This window comes from Nanorana parkeri, unplaced genomic scaffold (genome assembly GCF_000935625.1).
Source record: "Nanorana parkeri isolate BGI_ZX_2015 unplaced genomic scaffold, ASM93562v1 scaffold375, whole genome shotgun sequence".
Classification (NCBI taxonomy): Eukaryota; Metazoa; Chordata; class Amphibia; order Anura; family Dicroglossidae; genus Nanorana; species Nanorana parkeri.
This window is the reverse complement of record NW_017306643.1, coordinates 1,186,120-1,203,751: the sequence shown is the minus strand read 5'-3', so window position 1 is coordinate 1,203,751 and position 17,632 is coordinate 1,186,120. Positions and strand designations below refer to the sequence as shown.

Genomic DNA, 17,632 nt, shown 5'->3' with positions numbered 1-17,632 from the left:
GAGAAAAAATGCTTTCCATAGTGTAGTATATCAGAATAAATGTATTTAAAAGAATTAAAATGCACTTTCAATTAAAATAGGGCAATTGCACGTGGATTGTGTCCACTGGAACTCCTGTCTATGATTGTAATGCTCGCATGGATCCGCCCACCTGATGCATTTCGTCACTATTGACTTCCTCTGAGGCGACAGTTTGCATACTTGTGGATTGGCTTGGTGTTTGTATGTGTTGTAAACACTTAAGAGCTGTGACTTTAAAATTTTCCTCTTGTCCAACCTCACAAGAAGCAGAGTATATATCCAGAGGTGTCTCCCAGTTAAATACTTGAGAAAACGGTTCTCACTGAAACAGTTGCCGCACAAACGACTGGTATCACAAGCTGAATACTGTTTATTCCCAGTAAACCCAAAGTGGCTCCTCTAACTCTAACGTTTAACCAAACAAAAAGATTGTTTTGTCGAATAAGCTGTTTGGTGAAACATGTTAGAGTTGGAGAAGCCTGTGTGTGTTTACAGCATGTTTTGACTAAAAAACTGGAAATAAACAGTATCAAGCTTGTGATACCAGTTGTTTGTGTGACAATTGTTTCTGTGAGAACCATTATCAAGCTGCAGTGTGCCTTTTTTTGCCTGTGACCCCAGAACAAGGTATATGAGCCGTGGCTGCTTTGTGAGTTTTACTGAAGAAAATGCTTTTATAGTTAGTACAAAAATCAAATTTTTCCTTTTTTTTGTGGTTTGGTTTCTTATCAAACTACAGTTTAACTGGGCAGTAAATTGTTCATAATAAAGGAATGTCAGAAGTTTAAAGATGGAGGTTTGGGAACATGCAGTAGGGATGGCAGTGATGCAATGCAGAGAGAAACTGACTGCATGGTAAGAAACTAACATAAAGGTAATTGGATAGAGTGTATTAAACTGGTTATCTTACAGTAGGTTGAGTTTTTACAGACAGTAAATACTTTTTTCCAAAAGTATACATATATAATCCTTAGTAAAAGCTAGGATTTATATTCACTACTTTATTTTCTCAGTTGCTAGGTTACACCGAAAAATTTGTAAATCTACAGATGTTTATTGGAACAGCTGATGACCGTTACCTGAGGCCTCATGCGTTTTACCAGGTGCATAGAATCACTGGAAAGACCGTAGCTACCGTTAGCCAAGAAATTATCCTAGCTAGCACCAAAGTCTTGGAAATGCCACTGTTACCAGAAAACAACATGTGCGCCAGGTATGTTTGCTCATAATCTTTTTTTATTATAGAAACAAATCCACTTTCATGTTTGTTGAACGTTTTATGTATGTTAAAATTTGGACTTCATTGTAAATTTAGTTAAGTTGTATGGACAGGATTATCTTGTTTGTGATTGTAATAGCTTCTCAATTTATGTGTGCCTCTGGAAGATGTAAAACATCTGTTAGTATAAATAATTCAAGCATTCTGACATAATGTTTGTCCTCTCCTCTCTAAATAGCAGAAAAAGAGCATTTGAAAAGCACTACTGTTTCCTCATTACCAAGCAAAGATAACCTGATGGTCTGTTTTTATTCAAGTCAAAATGTTTAAGATATTCCAAATGCTGATTAAATTGCTTAAAATAGACTCTGCTTCTTTCTTTTTTTAAATAATCTTTATTAACAGTTTTTTTCCCACAGAACAAACCAATAAAAATCCTATACAGAAAAAGAAGTATAATATTTTGTATCCCTAAAATGAAGAAAAGACAAGAAAAAAGGACAATACCATTATATAATTAAACAGTGTCTAACCCTAATAAAGCGCATAATTAATCCCTTTAAGAACTATATACAATTCATCAGTAGCTAGTACTACTACAAAAACCATAATTATATATAATAAACTATTCTAATATATTTTATTATATATAATATATATAACATATATATATATTATAATATAACGCTAGCCTTAAATAAGCATTTATTTTCATAAGAAAACATGATTGATTAATTACTAATAAAGTGAATTAATCACAATTTTATAATATTTCATATAAGTGTTCAATTAGTAATCAATAAATATATTGATAACTGATATAGTGTAACTGGTGTAAATATCTTAATGTTGTCACAAAACCAAAAACCCCCATTGATTTACAATATTAACCTTCTTCCTTTCTCACTTTCTTCCCACTTCAACTATACTTCCCATTTTAGTAACATGTTTAACCAGTTGACATCCGCGGTGTTAAACCCCCTTCCCATCCAGGCCATTTTTCAGTATTCAGGGCTGCGGTACTTTGACATTTATTCCGTCATGCAGTTCAGGGGGGGACAAAAAAAACGGCGGGTGTTCGCATTGGACGGGTCTTTTCTGCCCGTGCGTGCCCGCTAGGGGGCGCGCGCGAGCAGAAAAAAAATGCCGTCTGGCGACGGCAACCCGCCAATGCAGCAGTGCCGTCCGTCCGTCTACTACGGGCGGACGGCAAGAGGTTAAAACCTAACACCTACTAAAACAAAAGTCAGTACAGTTTAAGGGCGGGCACCTTTGTAGACCAACTTAACCCCTAAAGACAGAGGGGTTGTTAGTTTAATACTCTCCCAAAATCCCATTAGGATGTGTCTACAACAGCAGAATCTATCAAAGACCTATTGTCCAACCATTGATCTCAAATTATATGAAATTTAGCTTTGTTACCATAATGTTGAAACGCCGATTTCTCGAAAGAGATTAACCGATCCATCTCTTTACACCACTCTTCTACTGTCTGTGAGGAGGGGGATATCCACCTCATCACCAAAGTCCGCCTAGCAGCGAACAGTGCCCTAGTTACTGCAGCCATACTATAGGGATCTGACTTCAAAAAGTCTATAACCCCAAGAATACCACTTAGGGGGTTGACCAAAATAGATACAACAATTACCATAATAATAATGTCTAATGCACCAATCCCAGTATCTCACTAATTTGGCACACCTCCATAACAAATGTGTCAGGGAGCCTAGTGTTAGGCCACACTTGACAACACACTTGACAACTCTCATCTATCCTAATACTGATCCTGTAGAGGAATACAGGGCTGTGATAGACCCTATGCAGTATAAAGAGTTGAGGCAACGGATGGGAGGCTGATAGGGAAACCTGGGAAATTACTGCCAGAGCCTTCTCCCACTTCTCCTCCGTCAGTTGTCCGACATCTGGCTCCCAGCCCTGCCTGCACTGAAAAGGGTACTTGCGCAAAAATCGAGGCAGCAGAAGTGAGTGGATGAATGAAACCTTTCCCTTCATACCCTTGACCTTAAGGACTGGCTCCAAGGTTTTAAAAGAATGTATCTGAACTAACCCTATCCCAGGATGTACCTGCAGAGCATGTCTTAGTTGTAGATATAAATAAAAAGAGCAATTCCACAGCTGGAATTCGAGTTTTAACGACTCGAATGAACAAAAAGATCCTCCCTCATACAGCTGGCATAATCTACCCACCCCTAAAGTTCTCCTTATTCCAAAACCTTGAAGCTTAGCGTCATCGTCCGGTATCTTCCCATTTTTCCAGAGAGGGGTATAGTGCGTGAACCCTGTAACCCTAAAAGGGATTTGACCGAGTCCCACACCTTCCCCATGAGTTTAATCGTAGGCATATTCGTATGGGCCCTAACATATATGTCTGTTTCTAACAGGGAAAAAGGATCCAATCCACCAAACAAGCTACGTAGCACTTCAATAATCGGAGACCTATATCCCTCCTTCTCCCATACAACAAAATATTGCATTTGAGACCCCCCAAAAGTACAGCCATGGGTTGGGGACCAACATCCCCCCTTCCACTTAGGATGTTGCAAGGTTTCTAACTTGATACGTGGAGGTTTTTTCCTCCCACCATATTAGTTATCTAATCATAGTATTGATTCTACCAAAAAATACTAGATGGTAGCCAAACAAGGAGCATTATGAAGAACATACAGTAGCTGCGGCATCCACACCATCTTCACCAAATGTATCCTTCCCACCACTGATAAAGGCAATCTACACCATGCCTCTTTTTGCCTATGAGGTTTGATCAACACAGGCAGTACATTTTGCTCTATAAATTCTTGGGGGTTCTCTCGAGATTCGAATACCCAGGTACAAAAAACAGTCCACTATCGGGATTTGAGCAGCCATATGAGCCAGCGGAACTGTTAGAGGGTCTATGTGAAGAATTGTAGACTTTTCCCAATTGACTCAGACCTGAGAACCTACCAAACTCCGATAACAATGACATCACTGTCGGAAGGGAGGAGGAGATGCCTGCTAAAAATATCAGAGAATCATCTGCGAAAGAGAAATTTAATCTTCGTTCTTTCCCCTTTGAAAGACCACAACTGCAGAGGTAGATCTCACCAAAACAGCAACGGGCTCAATTGCCAAAGCAAATAGGAGAGGGGATATTGGATACTCTTGTCTAGTCCCCCTCTGCAGCGCAAAAGAGGATGTATTATTATCATTTACTCTAATCCCTACTAATGGATTATATTATAATAATCCCATGTAATAAAATCAGATTTAAACCCAAAAAGGGAAAGGACCTGCCACAGATACACCCACTCAATGCTGTCGCAAACCATTTTTTAAAAATTCCTCTTTATTACATTTTCTTTTTACAATTAACAATAACAATAATAATTTACAACCACATAATTAATAGTGTAATTTACAACAACATGATTATACATCCACATACATACAACTCACAGTCAGACACTGCTATCTTCACAACTTAGTCCACACTTTAACATTTACATTTCATGGTCAACCCTGAACAATCTTCACATTATATTTACCAAATCTTAAATTAGCTTCCCACATAGCCTATCTAACTCCCTTCACCCTCCCCATTTATATCGTGATATTTTCTACCTCCGTATTTAGTGTTTCATATTAATTAATTTTGTATATTATTTAGGTGTTTACTCCCGTATCATGTAAAAACAAAAACAAACCAAACAAACTCCCTACTACATATTTATAGTGTATATTTTATATATATTGCATATTTCTGTTACCTATCCTCCCTTTATTCATTGTATCACACCCCCTCAATTCCACCTCTATATTTAGTGTTTCATATTAATTAATTTTGTATATTATTTTTAGTGTTTACTCCCGTATTATATCAACACATAAACTCCCTACTACATATTTATAGTGTATATTTTATATATATTGCATATTTCTGTTACTTATCCTCCCTTTATTCATTATATCACACCCCCTCAATTCCACCTCTATATTTAGTGTTTCATATTAATTTTGTGTATTATTCAGGTGTTTACTCTAAAATATATAACATTTTCACATATTATATCTAAACAAAGAACCCCCTACCACATATTTATAGTGTATAATTTATATATATATTTATAATGCATATTTCTATTACTTATCCTCCCTTTAGTCTTTATCTCTCACCTCCTTACCCCCTTCCTCTAATATTTTTAGTGTATTTCATTTGTTTATTTATAATGTGTTTTTTTTTGTTTTTTCTCCCCCTTACCATCGCTTATAAATCAAATCTTTATTTAAGTGAGCATTAACTAATACTATAAGTGAATTTAGTGATCTAAGTGGAGCCAAACCAGGAATAGAAAGCCATGGGGACCGTATCTTCCAAAATTTCGCCAAACATCCTCTATGTATAAAGATCATTCTTTCTTTCAATAATATTTGGTTAACCTGAGTACACCACTCCTCTAATGTGGGTGGCCTAGGAGACAACCATCTAAAAGCAATCAATGTCCTTGCTATGCCCAGCAATCTTATTTTAATGTCACCAATCCCCCGACCCTGCCCTCCCCCTCCTCACAATTCAGCAAACACAGCCTGGGATCCATCTCCAATGAGATATCAAACACATGTGTAGCGCCCTCTAAAATGTCGCTATTCAATTTAGAGATACCTGGACTGTAACCAGTCCAGATACTGATTATACAGAGCTATGCATTCTATAGGTGTCCCTGAGTCTGCTGGATTGATTGCTCCTCCTGTTGCTGAGGAAAAGGGAGCCTTGGCATACAGTGAGGGAGGATCCACCCTCAGGTTATGACTATGCACCTGACCCTAGCCAATCCCTGAGTAGGATGACTCAGAGGCATGTTTGAGGGCAGGTAATAAAAGGTCTGGGGACATTGTGGAGAGCTCTCTTCCCCCTAGGGGCCTTGCCCTAGGAGGACTGTGTGTAATGCGGAAACTGGCCTGGGCCTCAGCACATGGCAGGTGCTGAGGGACCTAGATGCCTAGGACACACTGATACTTTGCTGGACCCATACACGTGGCAGGTGTATGGGCAGGAGGCAGGTACTTCCTCCGAAGTATTTCCTATGGCATCCTACAGACCCTAAACCCTCTCTCTCCTATTGATGTTGCAAATAAATACCCTAAAAAGACCCTAAGACTCGAGCCGTTCTGTCCGTGAGTGTCGGTGTGCTGTTGCTGATCAAAGGGGACTGGCAGCTGGAACCAACAGGTAGGAGAACCTATTTCAATATTCAGCGGCTCCTTCGGGGGTGAGCGCTACACGTGGGGGCCTCGTCCGGGATTCTCCTGACCTAGTTTATGCTGCCGTTGCCCCTAGCAACCGACTGAAGATTTTGCGTTTTTCAGTATTTTTGTGAACTGTCTTTTTGGGGAACCCAAGAAAGGACTGTTGCAGAGTATATTGATGTGAAAGAGCCATATTTCTACAAGAGAGAGGGTTTTCTAGTACCTATTCACTTTCTGCCAGCAACCCGAGGGTTAATTGTGCAGGAAACTTTCTGGCGGGAAGCTGTGGCGCCAGAGCGGTGATAAGAAGGCGGAGCTACTGACCTGTGCGCACGTGAGCAGTCTGCAGGAGAAGACGGCCCACGTGGAGCAGGAGAGATGGCGCAATACAGTTCCGTGGAGAGTTCAGCCATTTCCAAGCCCACCGGACCCAGTGTACCTGAGTCGATGGAATGGAGAAATGAGTTCCAGCTTAACCAGCTAACTGACACCGGAGTGAGGATGTCCCTCAGAGGTGAAGTGGCGTTATGCAGCATCGGAGGAACCGAGCACTTGACCGTTACCTGCGTAAAGTGCGGGAAACTCTCAGCACTCATCAAAGCCTGGAGTCGCTGTGACCGTTGTGGAGATTGCCTCATGGAACTCATCGCATCGGACCTACCACCGAGTGTCTACCGGGTGGATTGGGGGACCGGACTTTAATCAATCTGATAATATCTTCCCAGTACCTAAAATAATTTGGGACATCTCCATAGCATATGGATCAGGTTGGCGTTAGTACCTTTACATCAAGGGCATTCCCCTGTATCTCGTCTACCCCACCTAAAAAGTTTCTGAGGTGTATAGTAAACTCTATGAACTATAAATAACTGAGTAAGGGGCTGGGTAGGCGAGAGAGATGATCTAGGGATATTTGTCAATATGGCTGACCATTCTTCATCTGAAAGTGGGCCCAGATCTTCCTCCCATCCTCGCCTACACGACAGCGTCCTATCTTTGGCCCAGGCCTTTATTAAAATATCATATACTCTAGATATAAACCCTTTTTTATAATTAGATTTTGCTACTATATGTACCAGCGGGTTATTCATAAGGCTCAACGAACATATTCGGCGCTGAGCCTCTAAGGCATGTCGTAATTGCAAAAATTTAAAGAAATGAGAGTTGGGGATACCAAACTCTTCCCTCAAAGTTCGAAATGTCTTCAGGTCATCACCTTCCATCAATTGTTTAACATATTGTAAACCTTTATCCATCCAGGTATCAACTCTTGGCCAACTCTATCAATTCCAGATTGTACCAAATAGGTGTAAGGGAGGTACACCTCTCATATCCCATGACCTCCTTCATAACTTTCCATACCCTGGCCATCAAGGAAAATGTACAATATACCGACCGTGTAGAAATAATACCTGCTTCTAACTGTGATATAATAGAGTATCTAGAGAAAACCGAAAGTATAATTGCCTGGACCGGATCTTCCCATACTTTTTCCCCCCATCCCGCCATTTGTTGTAATTGTGCTGCTAAAAAGTACATTCTTGGGTGGGGAATGGCAATTCCCCCCCCATCATTCGGTAACTGCAAAGTTGTTAATGCTATTCGGGAATGTTTTTTTTTCCATATTAAGTTCCTATATATTGTGTCTATTTTAGTAAGCCATTGCATTGTTATCCATATAGGGGAATTATGTAATATATATAATAATTGCGGGGACCATATCATTTTAATTAAATTAGCTCTTCCGATCACCGTGAGTGGAAGCTTATTCCAACTGTTACATTTTTGTTTAAATCTATGCAATAACGGCTCAAGATTAAGAGTAATATACTCCGTAGCCTGTGCTGATATCACTACCCCCAGATATTTAAATTTGTCTACTACTTGAATTTGGGAGGCATTTACCGGAATTTGATATGTAATAGGGTCTAGGGGTGACATCGACTTATCCCAATTGATTTTAATCCCGGAGAATATCCCAAACTGTGTAATTAAGGAAATTAATGCCAGAAGGGAATACCCTGCTTCTCCCAAAAATAAGTCATCTGCGTATAGCGATATCTTATCTTCCCTTTCACCCCTGCGAAACCCTACTATATCTCTAGCCTGTCTTATTGCTATCGCCAATGGTTCCATTGCTAAGGCAAAGAGCATCGTCGATAGTGGGCACCCCTGTCACGTCCCTCTGTACAAAGCAAAGGATTTTGAACAGCAATTATTTAGGCGTATGTGTGCCTTAGGTGCATGGTACATTAGCTGAACCCACTTAATGAATGTCTGCCCTATGCCAAACCTCTCCAATACCATCCATAGATATGACCACTCGACTGTATCGAATGCCTTGGCTGCATCCAGTGATAAAATAATCCTACTACCTGGGTTATCAACTGGGACCTGCATATTAAGAAACAGCCTTCTGATGTTTATCGCCGTCGATCTCGCAGGAATAAATCCAGATTGATCCACGTGTATAATCTTAGCTATAGTCCTCGACAGCCTATTGGCCAATACTTTCGCCAAAAGCTTAATATCTGAATTCAGCAAGGAAATAGGTTGATACGATTCCACTTCCAATTTGTCCTTACCCGGTTTAGGAATCACTACAATTGTTGCTTCCTCCATAGAGGGAGGCAAATGACCCATCTCCAAAGCTCTATTGAAGACTGTAAGCAGTTCAGGGAGCAGAACCTGTCCGTAGCGCTTGTATATTTCCAGTGGGAGGCCGTCGACTCCTGGAGCTTTATTACTAGGTGTCCCTGCAACTGCTATTTGTATCTCTTCTAGGGTTAACGGGGCATTCAAAGCCTCTTGATCTGCCAAATGAAGACTTGGTATTCCCATAGAATTCAAAAAATCCCTAAGAGATTCAATAGAATATGACACCTGTGTAGCATATAATTTTTTATAGAATACCCTGAAGGTCTCCACTATCTCCAGTGACTCTGTAATCAACCTACCATCACATTGGCGAATCTGGGGAACGTTATTACTCTCCCTCTGCGAATTAGCTATTACTGCCAGTAACCGCCCCGCACTCTCTCCCTCCTCAAAAAATCTTTGAGATGAGAGAAATCTTCTCGACTCAGCCTTTGACAGTAGCCCCGATCTATATACAGATTGAGCCTCCCTCCACATTTTAAGACTGTACTCCGTAAGATTTGACACATACGCCTCCTCCATATCTCTCACTTCCAGTGCCAGTTTTTCCACCCATTCCAAGGATGATCGTTTTAGGGTAGCAATCCCTTTGATAATTATACCCCGAAGAAATGCCTTCATAGCATCCCATACTATTGCACTTGTAGACATATTTGAATTAATACAGAAAAACTCAGCAATTTTTTATGAAATATTATCCGCCTCCGCCGGTAAAAGTTTCAACCAATAGGGGTTTACTTTCCAAGATGGTCTATCTAGCATTGGCTTAATGTTAATTGAGACTATTAATGGAGAATGGTCTGATAATCCCCGGGTCCCATATTTGGTGTCTACTATATAGTTAAGCCACCTCTCTGAACATAAAGCCAAATCAATGCGAGATAGGGACCCGTATGTAGCCGAACTGCATGAATACTGACTACTCGAGGGATGCTGTAACCTCCATGCATCCATCAGTCCCAGCTCCCGCACATATCTGGCAAATGAAGTTTCAACTCCCCCCATTATAGGAGTGTTTATTTGTAAACGATCTTTGGATGAATGCATAATATTGTTATAATCTCCTAGAGCTATATATGGTATCCCTGGATACATTGCCATGAATCGAGAAAAAGAACGTAGCACTTCATGACTATATGGTGGAGGGACATAGATATTTGCCACGATACATTGAATGCCTTCTATATTGCAGAACAAAAATATATATCTACCCTGAGAGTCTGTCTCAACCTGTCTACAGGAGAAGGAGAGAGTTGAAGAGATCAGTATACTGACCACCGAGGAACCATATTGTTTTAACGTAGAAAACACAGCTTGTCTTTTAACGGGATTCCCAAGCCCTCTCACATTCCATGTCAAATTTTACCATGTCAAAGCTCTAGTCTATAATAGCAATATATTGATCTATACCTCCCATATACCTGAAGATCCCAAATTCTCCAATCTATCTTTATAGATCTTAAGCTATGTTCCATATACAATTTAACCCCCCACTTTGTACCATTTTTCACTAATTCCAAAAGGGAATTCCTTCTTTGGGCTTCATTATGCAGCAGTATCCATCCTCTGACATCATCCACATCTTTTACTCCACAACCTACCAAACTAGGACAGGACCAAAAACAAAACAAAACAACAACAAAAAAAACAAAACACATTAAATACAATACAAAACTGTCCTTGCGGGAAAACAACTAAGGGGCCCATCCCATGGCTTGGGCGTTTGAGCAGGGCAGCATTAGGTTTAATAAAGTTGCCTTAGCTCCCCTTAGTCTATAATAGCAATATATTGATCTATACCTCCCATATACCTGAAGATCCCAAATTCTCCAATCTATCTTTATAGATCTTAAGCTATGTTCCATATACAATTTAACCCCCCACTTTGTACCATTTTTCACTAATTCCAAAAGGGAATTCCTTCTTTGGGCTTCATTATGCAGCAGTATCCATCCTCTGACATCATCCACATCTTTTACTCCACAACCTACCAAACTAGGACAGGACCAAAAACAAAACAAAACAACAACAAAAAAAACAAAACACATTAAATACAATACAAAACTGTCCTTGCGGGAAAACAACTAAGGGGCCCATCCCATGGCTTGGGCGTTTGAGCAGGGCAGCATTAGGTTTAATAAAGTTGCCTTAGCTCCCCAGCCTATACAGGATAATTGGAAGGCAAGTATTTTTCCTCAAATTTAAAACGGTGTCCCCTTGGATTAATATCCAACTTTGTCATTAGGGCTTAGGTCCTTTTATGCAGATGCTGTTCGTTCCGATCCAGCCAGTTCATAGCTGCTTCTGATGATTCAAAAAATATTGTTTCATCTGCTGTTTGCGCAGATGTTGCTTAACCATTAAAAATCTGCTTCTCTGTTTCTGTACTGCAACTGAAAAGTCTTGGTAAAAGGATATTTTAACCCCATTATAATTAATGTCCCCTTTTATTCGTGCTTTAAGGAGAATATTGTCCCGGTCTTTATAGTGCAGCAGTCTCATTATAATTGATCTGGGAGGGCTTCCAGGTGCTAATGGTCTCGTTGAAACCCGATGCGCTCTATCTATAGCAAAGAATTTAGAAAAAGTATCCAAACCGAAGGTCTCTATTAACCATTTCTCTAGAAATATTGTGGGATCTTTCCCTTCAGTTCTTTCCGGAAGGCCCACTAAACGTATATTATTTCTTCGGAGTCTATTTTCCATATCCTCCAATCTATAGAAATGTGTGACTGCCCCTCTCTTAGCACTTGCATTTATTTCCTAATGGGAGTAATCTCATCCTCCAAATTGCTGACTGTTTTCCAGCTCCAAAGTCCTTTCTCTCGTTTTCTGTAGTTCCTGCCGTATTATATTTAGCTCCCCATGTATACACTGCACTTGTCCTGTAAGAGTATCCAATGATGCGCTACAGCCCTGTACCGCTTTAAGCACTGTACTCAGGGTCGGCTCAGGTTCTCCCCCTGGTACCAGCTGCTGGGAGGGGGTTGGAAACATACCAATCAGTGCCTCGACCACAATGGAGGAACCCTCTACCTCCTGGGTACCCTCTCCATTAGATTGGATTCCTTTCACAGCCCCCCTCCCCCTCTCCAGGTCCTCCTCCACTCTTTCTGGTATAGGTACAGGTCTCCTTACCCGGCGTTCTGGCGAATCTTTCCAGCCTGCTGACTGTCTCTTTCTGCCGGTCCTGTGCTGTACACTGTGAAGGTGAGGCAGTGCCATCCTGCATACACCGAGCCGGAGCACCTGCACCTGCTGATCCATCCTTCTTTGTCCTCGTCATGATCCCGCACTCTCACAAACTTTCTGTGATGCTGGCAGGTTAATTGATAAATTCAAATTAGAAGCACATGGGTTCTGAATGAATAACGATTATGGACAGGAGGGGAACAGTACAGTTATCTTAAGAATTAATTCAAGCCAATTATAACTGAAAAGTCTATGAACTTGTATTCCATCATATAAGCATGACTAGAACATGTTTAAGATAACAAGTTGGATAAGCAAGTGTCAAGGAAACTCCAATGTTAATTAATTGAAATTATACTAAAAGTCAATGCAGGTGCGTCTCATCATGCAGAGGAAAGAAGCGCTGAACCATAGGATTATTATTGTTTAACCATTTTGAATTTATGGATAGGCATAAATGTAAACTCACTTTTGGAAGGACGAGATGGTATTGTGCCGTTGAAAAGTGAAGACTGTTTGTCAGCATGGAACACGCGGCGGCATCTGTAGCTGATCTGTGTGACTGTAAGCACCGGGCTTCACGGCTCTTATTGAGTCCCTTGATGTTAGAGATAGAGGGGTAGTGAGTGTGGCTGGAGTGCTCGTTGGAGCGGGGTAGACTGTGCGTGTGACCGTGACGCTCTCCGTCAGGTACAATGAGAGCTCAGCTGGCCAGGCTGCCACTCGTCGGCTGAACGGGAGCAGAGGTGGTATTGGGTCAGCGGTCGTTGTGAAAAAAGTTGCTGGAATAGGCAACAGGTTGAAGGACCCTGTGTCCTGTGGGTGGGGGCCAAACCATCTCGTCCTTCCAAAAGTGAGTTTACATTTATGCCTATCCATAAATTCAAAATGGTTAAACAATAATAATCCTAGGTTTGTAGCGCTTCTTTCCTTTGTTTTTCTATAATTGTCTACAGGGTCCCTCTCCCTGACCAAGTAGCTTGCTCACCCAATCTGTTCTGTTTCTTATCATCATCATTTACATCTGTTGTGCGCTCGCCATTTCTACTGTTTTTTTATTTTGCGTCTCATCATGCAGACATCAAGCAGTGTTTATCCAAATAATAGCAGAAAACAAGAGATGGTACTTGCTATTGATTATGCATTCGGTTCGACGTACTCTTCCTGGTCACAGATGGTAGTTGTAGGAAATGTTTGGTCTGATGGTTTACTGTGCCTTTAAGAAAAGAATCCAGCCAGCAGTGTAACTTTTGTAATCCGAGACAGCATGGTAAAACTTTCTTATCAGCCAAGAGAGATGCTGACAGGCTCCAGTGTTCACAGGCAGAGCTGAAATCCCCCGTCAGCGTGAAGGAGCCGACAGACTACAGTACTCGCAAACAGGCTGATTTATTAAAGGAGGTGAGAGCCAGGGAACGGAACCGAGCAGCTGTGACAGGGGTTGTAAATCAGCCTTCAGTAAAGCATACGGTCGGAGGTTCAGCGAGAGAGCGAGGTGCTTGCTCCTGTTACATCCGCCGTCAAACCACGCACCCCCCCCCGCTGTCGCAAACCTTGGCAATATCTAGCGAGAGTGGTGCTCTGCTGCCACAATTCTCACTAGTGGGCATAAAGTCCGATTGATCCGGGTGGACAAGGCTTATTTCCTTTACCATCTCATGACCAAAACTTTGGCCAGCACTTTAAAATCGGTGTTTAACAGGGAAATAGGACTATAGGAATCCGGCAGCAGAAGGTCCTTCCCCACTGTCCTTCCCCACTGTCCTTCCCCAATACCACTGTAGCCTCATTGAGGCAGGTAAACTACCGCTCACAAGAGCATCATTAAAAGTATTAAGTAAAGCTGGTAGAAGTGTCTGCTTATACTGCTTATAGATTTCCGTTGGTAATCCATCCGACCCCAGAGTCTTGTCATTGGGAAAGTTAGTAACTGCAAGTTCCAGGTCTTCCAGTGTCAATGGAGAATCCAAAGCCTTCCTATCCACCACTGATTGGGAAGGCAAGGGTAATTTGAACAAAAAAGCCCCAAGTTCCTGAACAGAGTAGTCAACTGTGGATGTATATAAATTTGCGATAAAACTAATGTCTCGAATCACATCAGAGTGCACTTGTAAAACCCCAGTGTCCCGAAGGGCAGGTGTGACCGGGCTATTTGTGCCAATATTTTACCCCCCTCGTCCCAATACTTTTGTCAAGAAAAAAAGCTTGTTACGTGCCTTTTGAAGTACCACAGCCTCCAATGCAGCCTGTGCAGCTTTCCATGCCTCACAGGTGGATGTGGTGGGAGCAGCAATAAATGCTGCTTCACACATAGCCAAATCCCTTTGCGTGTTAAACCACCTGTTCCCTACTCTTTGTTTTTATAATACTAATTTGCTTAATACAAAGGCTTTTCAAATAGGCCTTAAGTGCATCCCAAACTATCCCCTGTGGGGCAGTAGACACATAAATACTGAGAAATTGTCTAATGCTCACCTCATGCAAAGGAAACCCAGATATCCAAAAAGGATTAAGTCTCCATTGGAGTCTACCGAAGTGACAGGCAAAGGAGAGCTCACAGCACACCATGGAGTGATCTGAAAGAGAGCAAGGAAGTATATCCACCGCGGACACATATGGGAGAAAACTATCAGAACTCAATACAGGACAGAGTATTATAAGTCCTAGAGTAACCAGTATATTGTCTATCCGCAGGGTGTAGCGTACACCATATATCTAGCAACCCTATCTCGGCACAAACAGCACTAGGATTGGATTTCCCAGAGGCCTTAAAAGATAAGGGTGTAGGAAATCTGTCTATCTGAGGCTCCATACAGTTATAAAAATCCGCCATAATCAACATTGGTATAGGTAATTTATCTCTAAGAAAATGCGATCAATTGCTTGATCACATCACTAGTAGAAGGCGGGGGAATATATGTGCTAGCCAGGACACATTCCAGATTAACAAATGTGCAATGTAGAAATACATAATGGCCACTGGGATCACATTTTGACTACAAAAATGGAGGTACCATGTGCATAACTCATAGTTACACAGTATTTGAGGTTGAATAAAGACACAAATCCAACCTATTGCGTGTGTGCATTTATGTTTGAGCAGGTGTGTGCGTGTGTATTAGTCCATGTGTGATTTTGCTCTTAGGCGTACCTGTACCCCTGTATGTTATGGTCTCCAAGGAACTCGTCCAGGAGTTTCTTGAATGATTCCACACTCTTAGCTGAAATCACTTCCTGCGGCAGCGAGTTCCAGACCCTAACCGCTCTAACTGTGAAGAACCCCTTGCGCCCTCTGTGTTGACATTTTTTTCCACCAATTTTTGGTTGTGCCCTCTGGTCTGTGTTACGGAGCTAACCGTAAATAGTTTGTTAATAATGTTGCTGTCACCCTTAAATAGTTTATACAGGAAAATCATGTCCCCCCTTAATCTCCTAACCTCCAACGTGAACATATTTAATTTTAACAACCTTATTTCATAGTTCAGGTCCTCGAACCCCTTAATGAGTTTGGTTGCCCTCCTCTGGACTTTTTCCAGCTCAAGGACATCTTTTCTGAGTATCGGCGACCAAAACTGGACCGCATACTCCCAGATGTGGGCGAACCAGTGATCTGTAAAGTGGCACAATTATAGACTTGTCCCTGCAAGACATTCCTCTTTAATGCAAGACAGGACTTGCTTTGTTTACAGCAGCCTGGCACTGCGAGCTGTTCTTCAATCTGCGGTCTATAATGACCCCCAAATCCTTTTCCGTTTCCGACTTCCCTAGTTGCATACCCATAAGTGTATAGTCCATTTGCCTATTTTTAACTCCAAGGTGCATTACCTTACATTTATCAACATTGAACTTCATCTGCCATACAGTTGCCCACTCCCCAATTTTATCCAGGTCTTCCTGTAATGTTATAATTTCTAAGTCTGTGTCTACTACCCTCCCAATTTTCGTATCATCAGCAAACCCTGAGACATGACTACTCACTCCCTCCCCGATATCATTAATAAATAGGTTAAAAAGCATGGGACCCAGCACAGAACTCTGGGGCATGCCACTCATGACCTCAGCCCAGTCTGAAAAGATGATAGTCTTTGTGCACGTTCTTGTAGCCAGTTTTCTATCCACGTGCACACTAATTAATCTATGCCGATAGCCAGGGCTTGAAAAACCCACTCGTCTGTGATGAGAGGACGGTGGAGCCCGACGAGCGGCTTCCCGGCCAGCCGTTGTAATTACACGGCCGGCCGGGAGCTTTACAGTCAAGCGATCGAGCGTCTCGAGAGACGCTCCATCGCTTGTATCAGCAGCTGTCACTGCCTTTGCCGGTCCCGATATCCGCTGTGCCCGATGCGGCCGGGACCGGCACGGCTCTGTGACAGGAGATCAAAGGGAGTTCAGTACACGAACTCCCTTTGATCTCCTCTTAGTCCCCGAATACAGGAAGTGATGTATATTACATCACTTCCTGCATTCAGTGTCACTCTCCAGCTAGAGAAGCTGATGAAGCCGATCTCTGCTTCATCAGCTTCTCTGGAGGTCCTTAGGTGACATTAGGGGTCTTGGAGACCCCTGATGTCTCCATAAAGAGGACCTGTCATGTAAATTGGCTATCCCATAGGGGGCTTCTTAGCCCCCCATGTAATAGCAATAAAGTTGTGTGTGAAAAAAAAAAGGAAAAAACTAATACAAAAATGAAAGATTCATTAAAAAAAATAAAGAAATTAAGTAGGGGGCGTGGCTTGATGGCGGACTGAGCTAGACGTGCTTCCTGAGTGCTCCGTCCAGAGCTACAGCATAGAGATACACAACTGCCTTTCACAGAGAACAAAATGACCAGGCATGGACACCGCAGACCCCCCAAGTCGATGAGACAAACGGGGAAAAAGCAAGGTCAGCCGGCGACCATTAAAAACTACTTCGATCCCCACGAAGCCGCTGACCGGCATCTAAACAAAATGGCGCCGCCGGGCCCTCGTACACAGAACGCACGAGGTGACCATTTAGCCGACACCCCGAGTGGATCGAATCAGAGGGGGGAAGTATCCCCTTCCTCGTCCTCCAGCTCCACGGGCTCACCTACATCAGCTATGGAGGGATCCATTCAGCCCAGCCCGGATCGCCAGATGGCAGAAGGAGACGCAGGGGACGGTAGGCATATCTGGGGACCGGGGAGAGAGGTAGAGGTCTGGCCTTCTCCTACTCATTTGGGCATGGGAGAGACACTCGACACGGCTACACATAGTGGGAATGTATGCACGTCCCCCACAAGCCCAGAGGAGCCGATTCCTCTCCCGCCCCCCCGCC

At 42.2% G+C, this 17,632-nt stretch overlaps 1 protein-coding gene across 2 annotated transcripts in view; it reads left to right on the top strand.

Annotated features, from left to right (window-relative positions):
* The window catches only part of NFATC3 (nuclear factor of activated T-cells 3), a 424,983-nt gene that overhangs the window by 96,214 nt on the left and 311,137 nt on the right, over window positions 1–17,632 (top strand). For both annotated transcript variants that reach the window (XM_018559014.1, XM_018559013.1), the window contains exon 4: window positions 1,035–1,234. In XM_018559014.1, coding sequence (XP_018414516.1) covers window positions 1,035–1,234 — 200 coding nt within the window. The remainder of the gene's footprint in view (window positions 1–1,034; window positions 1,235–17,632) is intronic.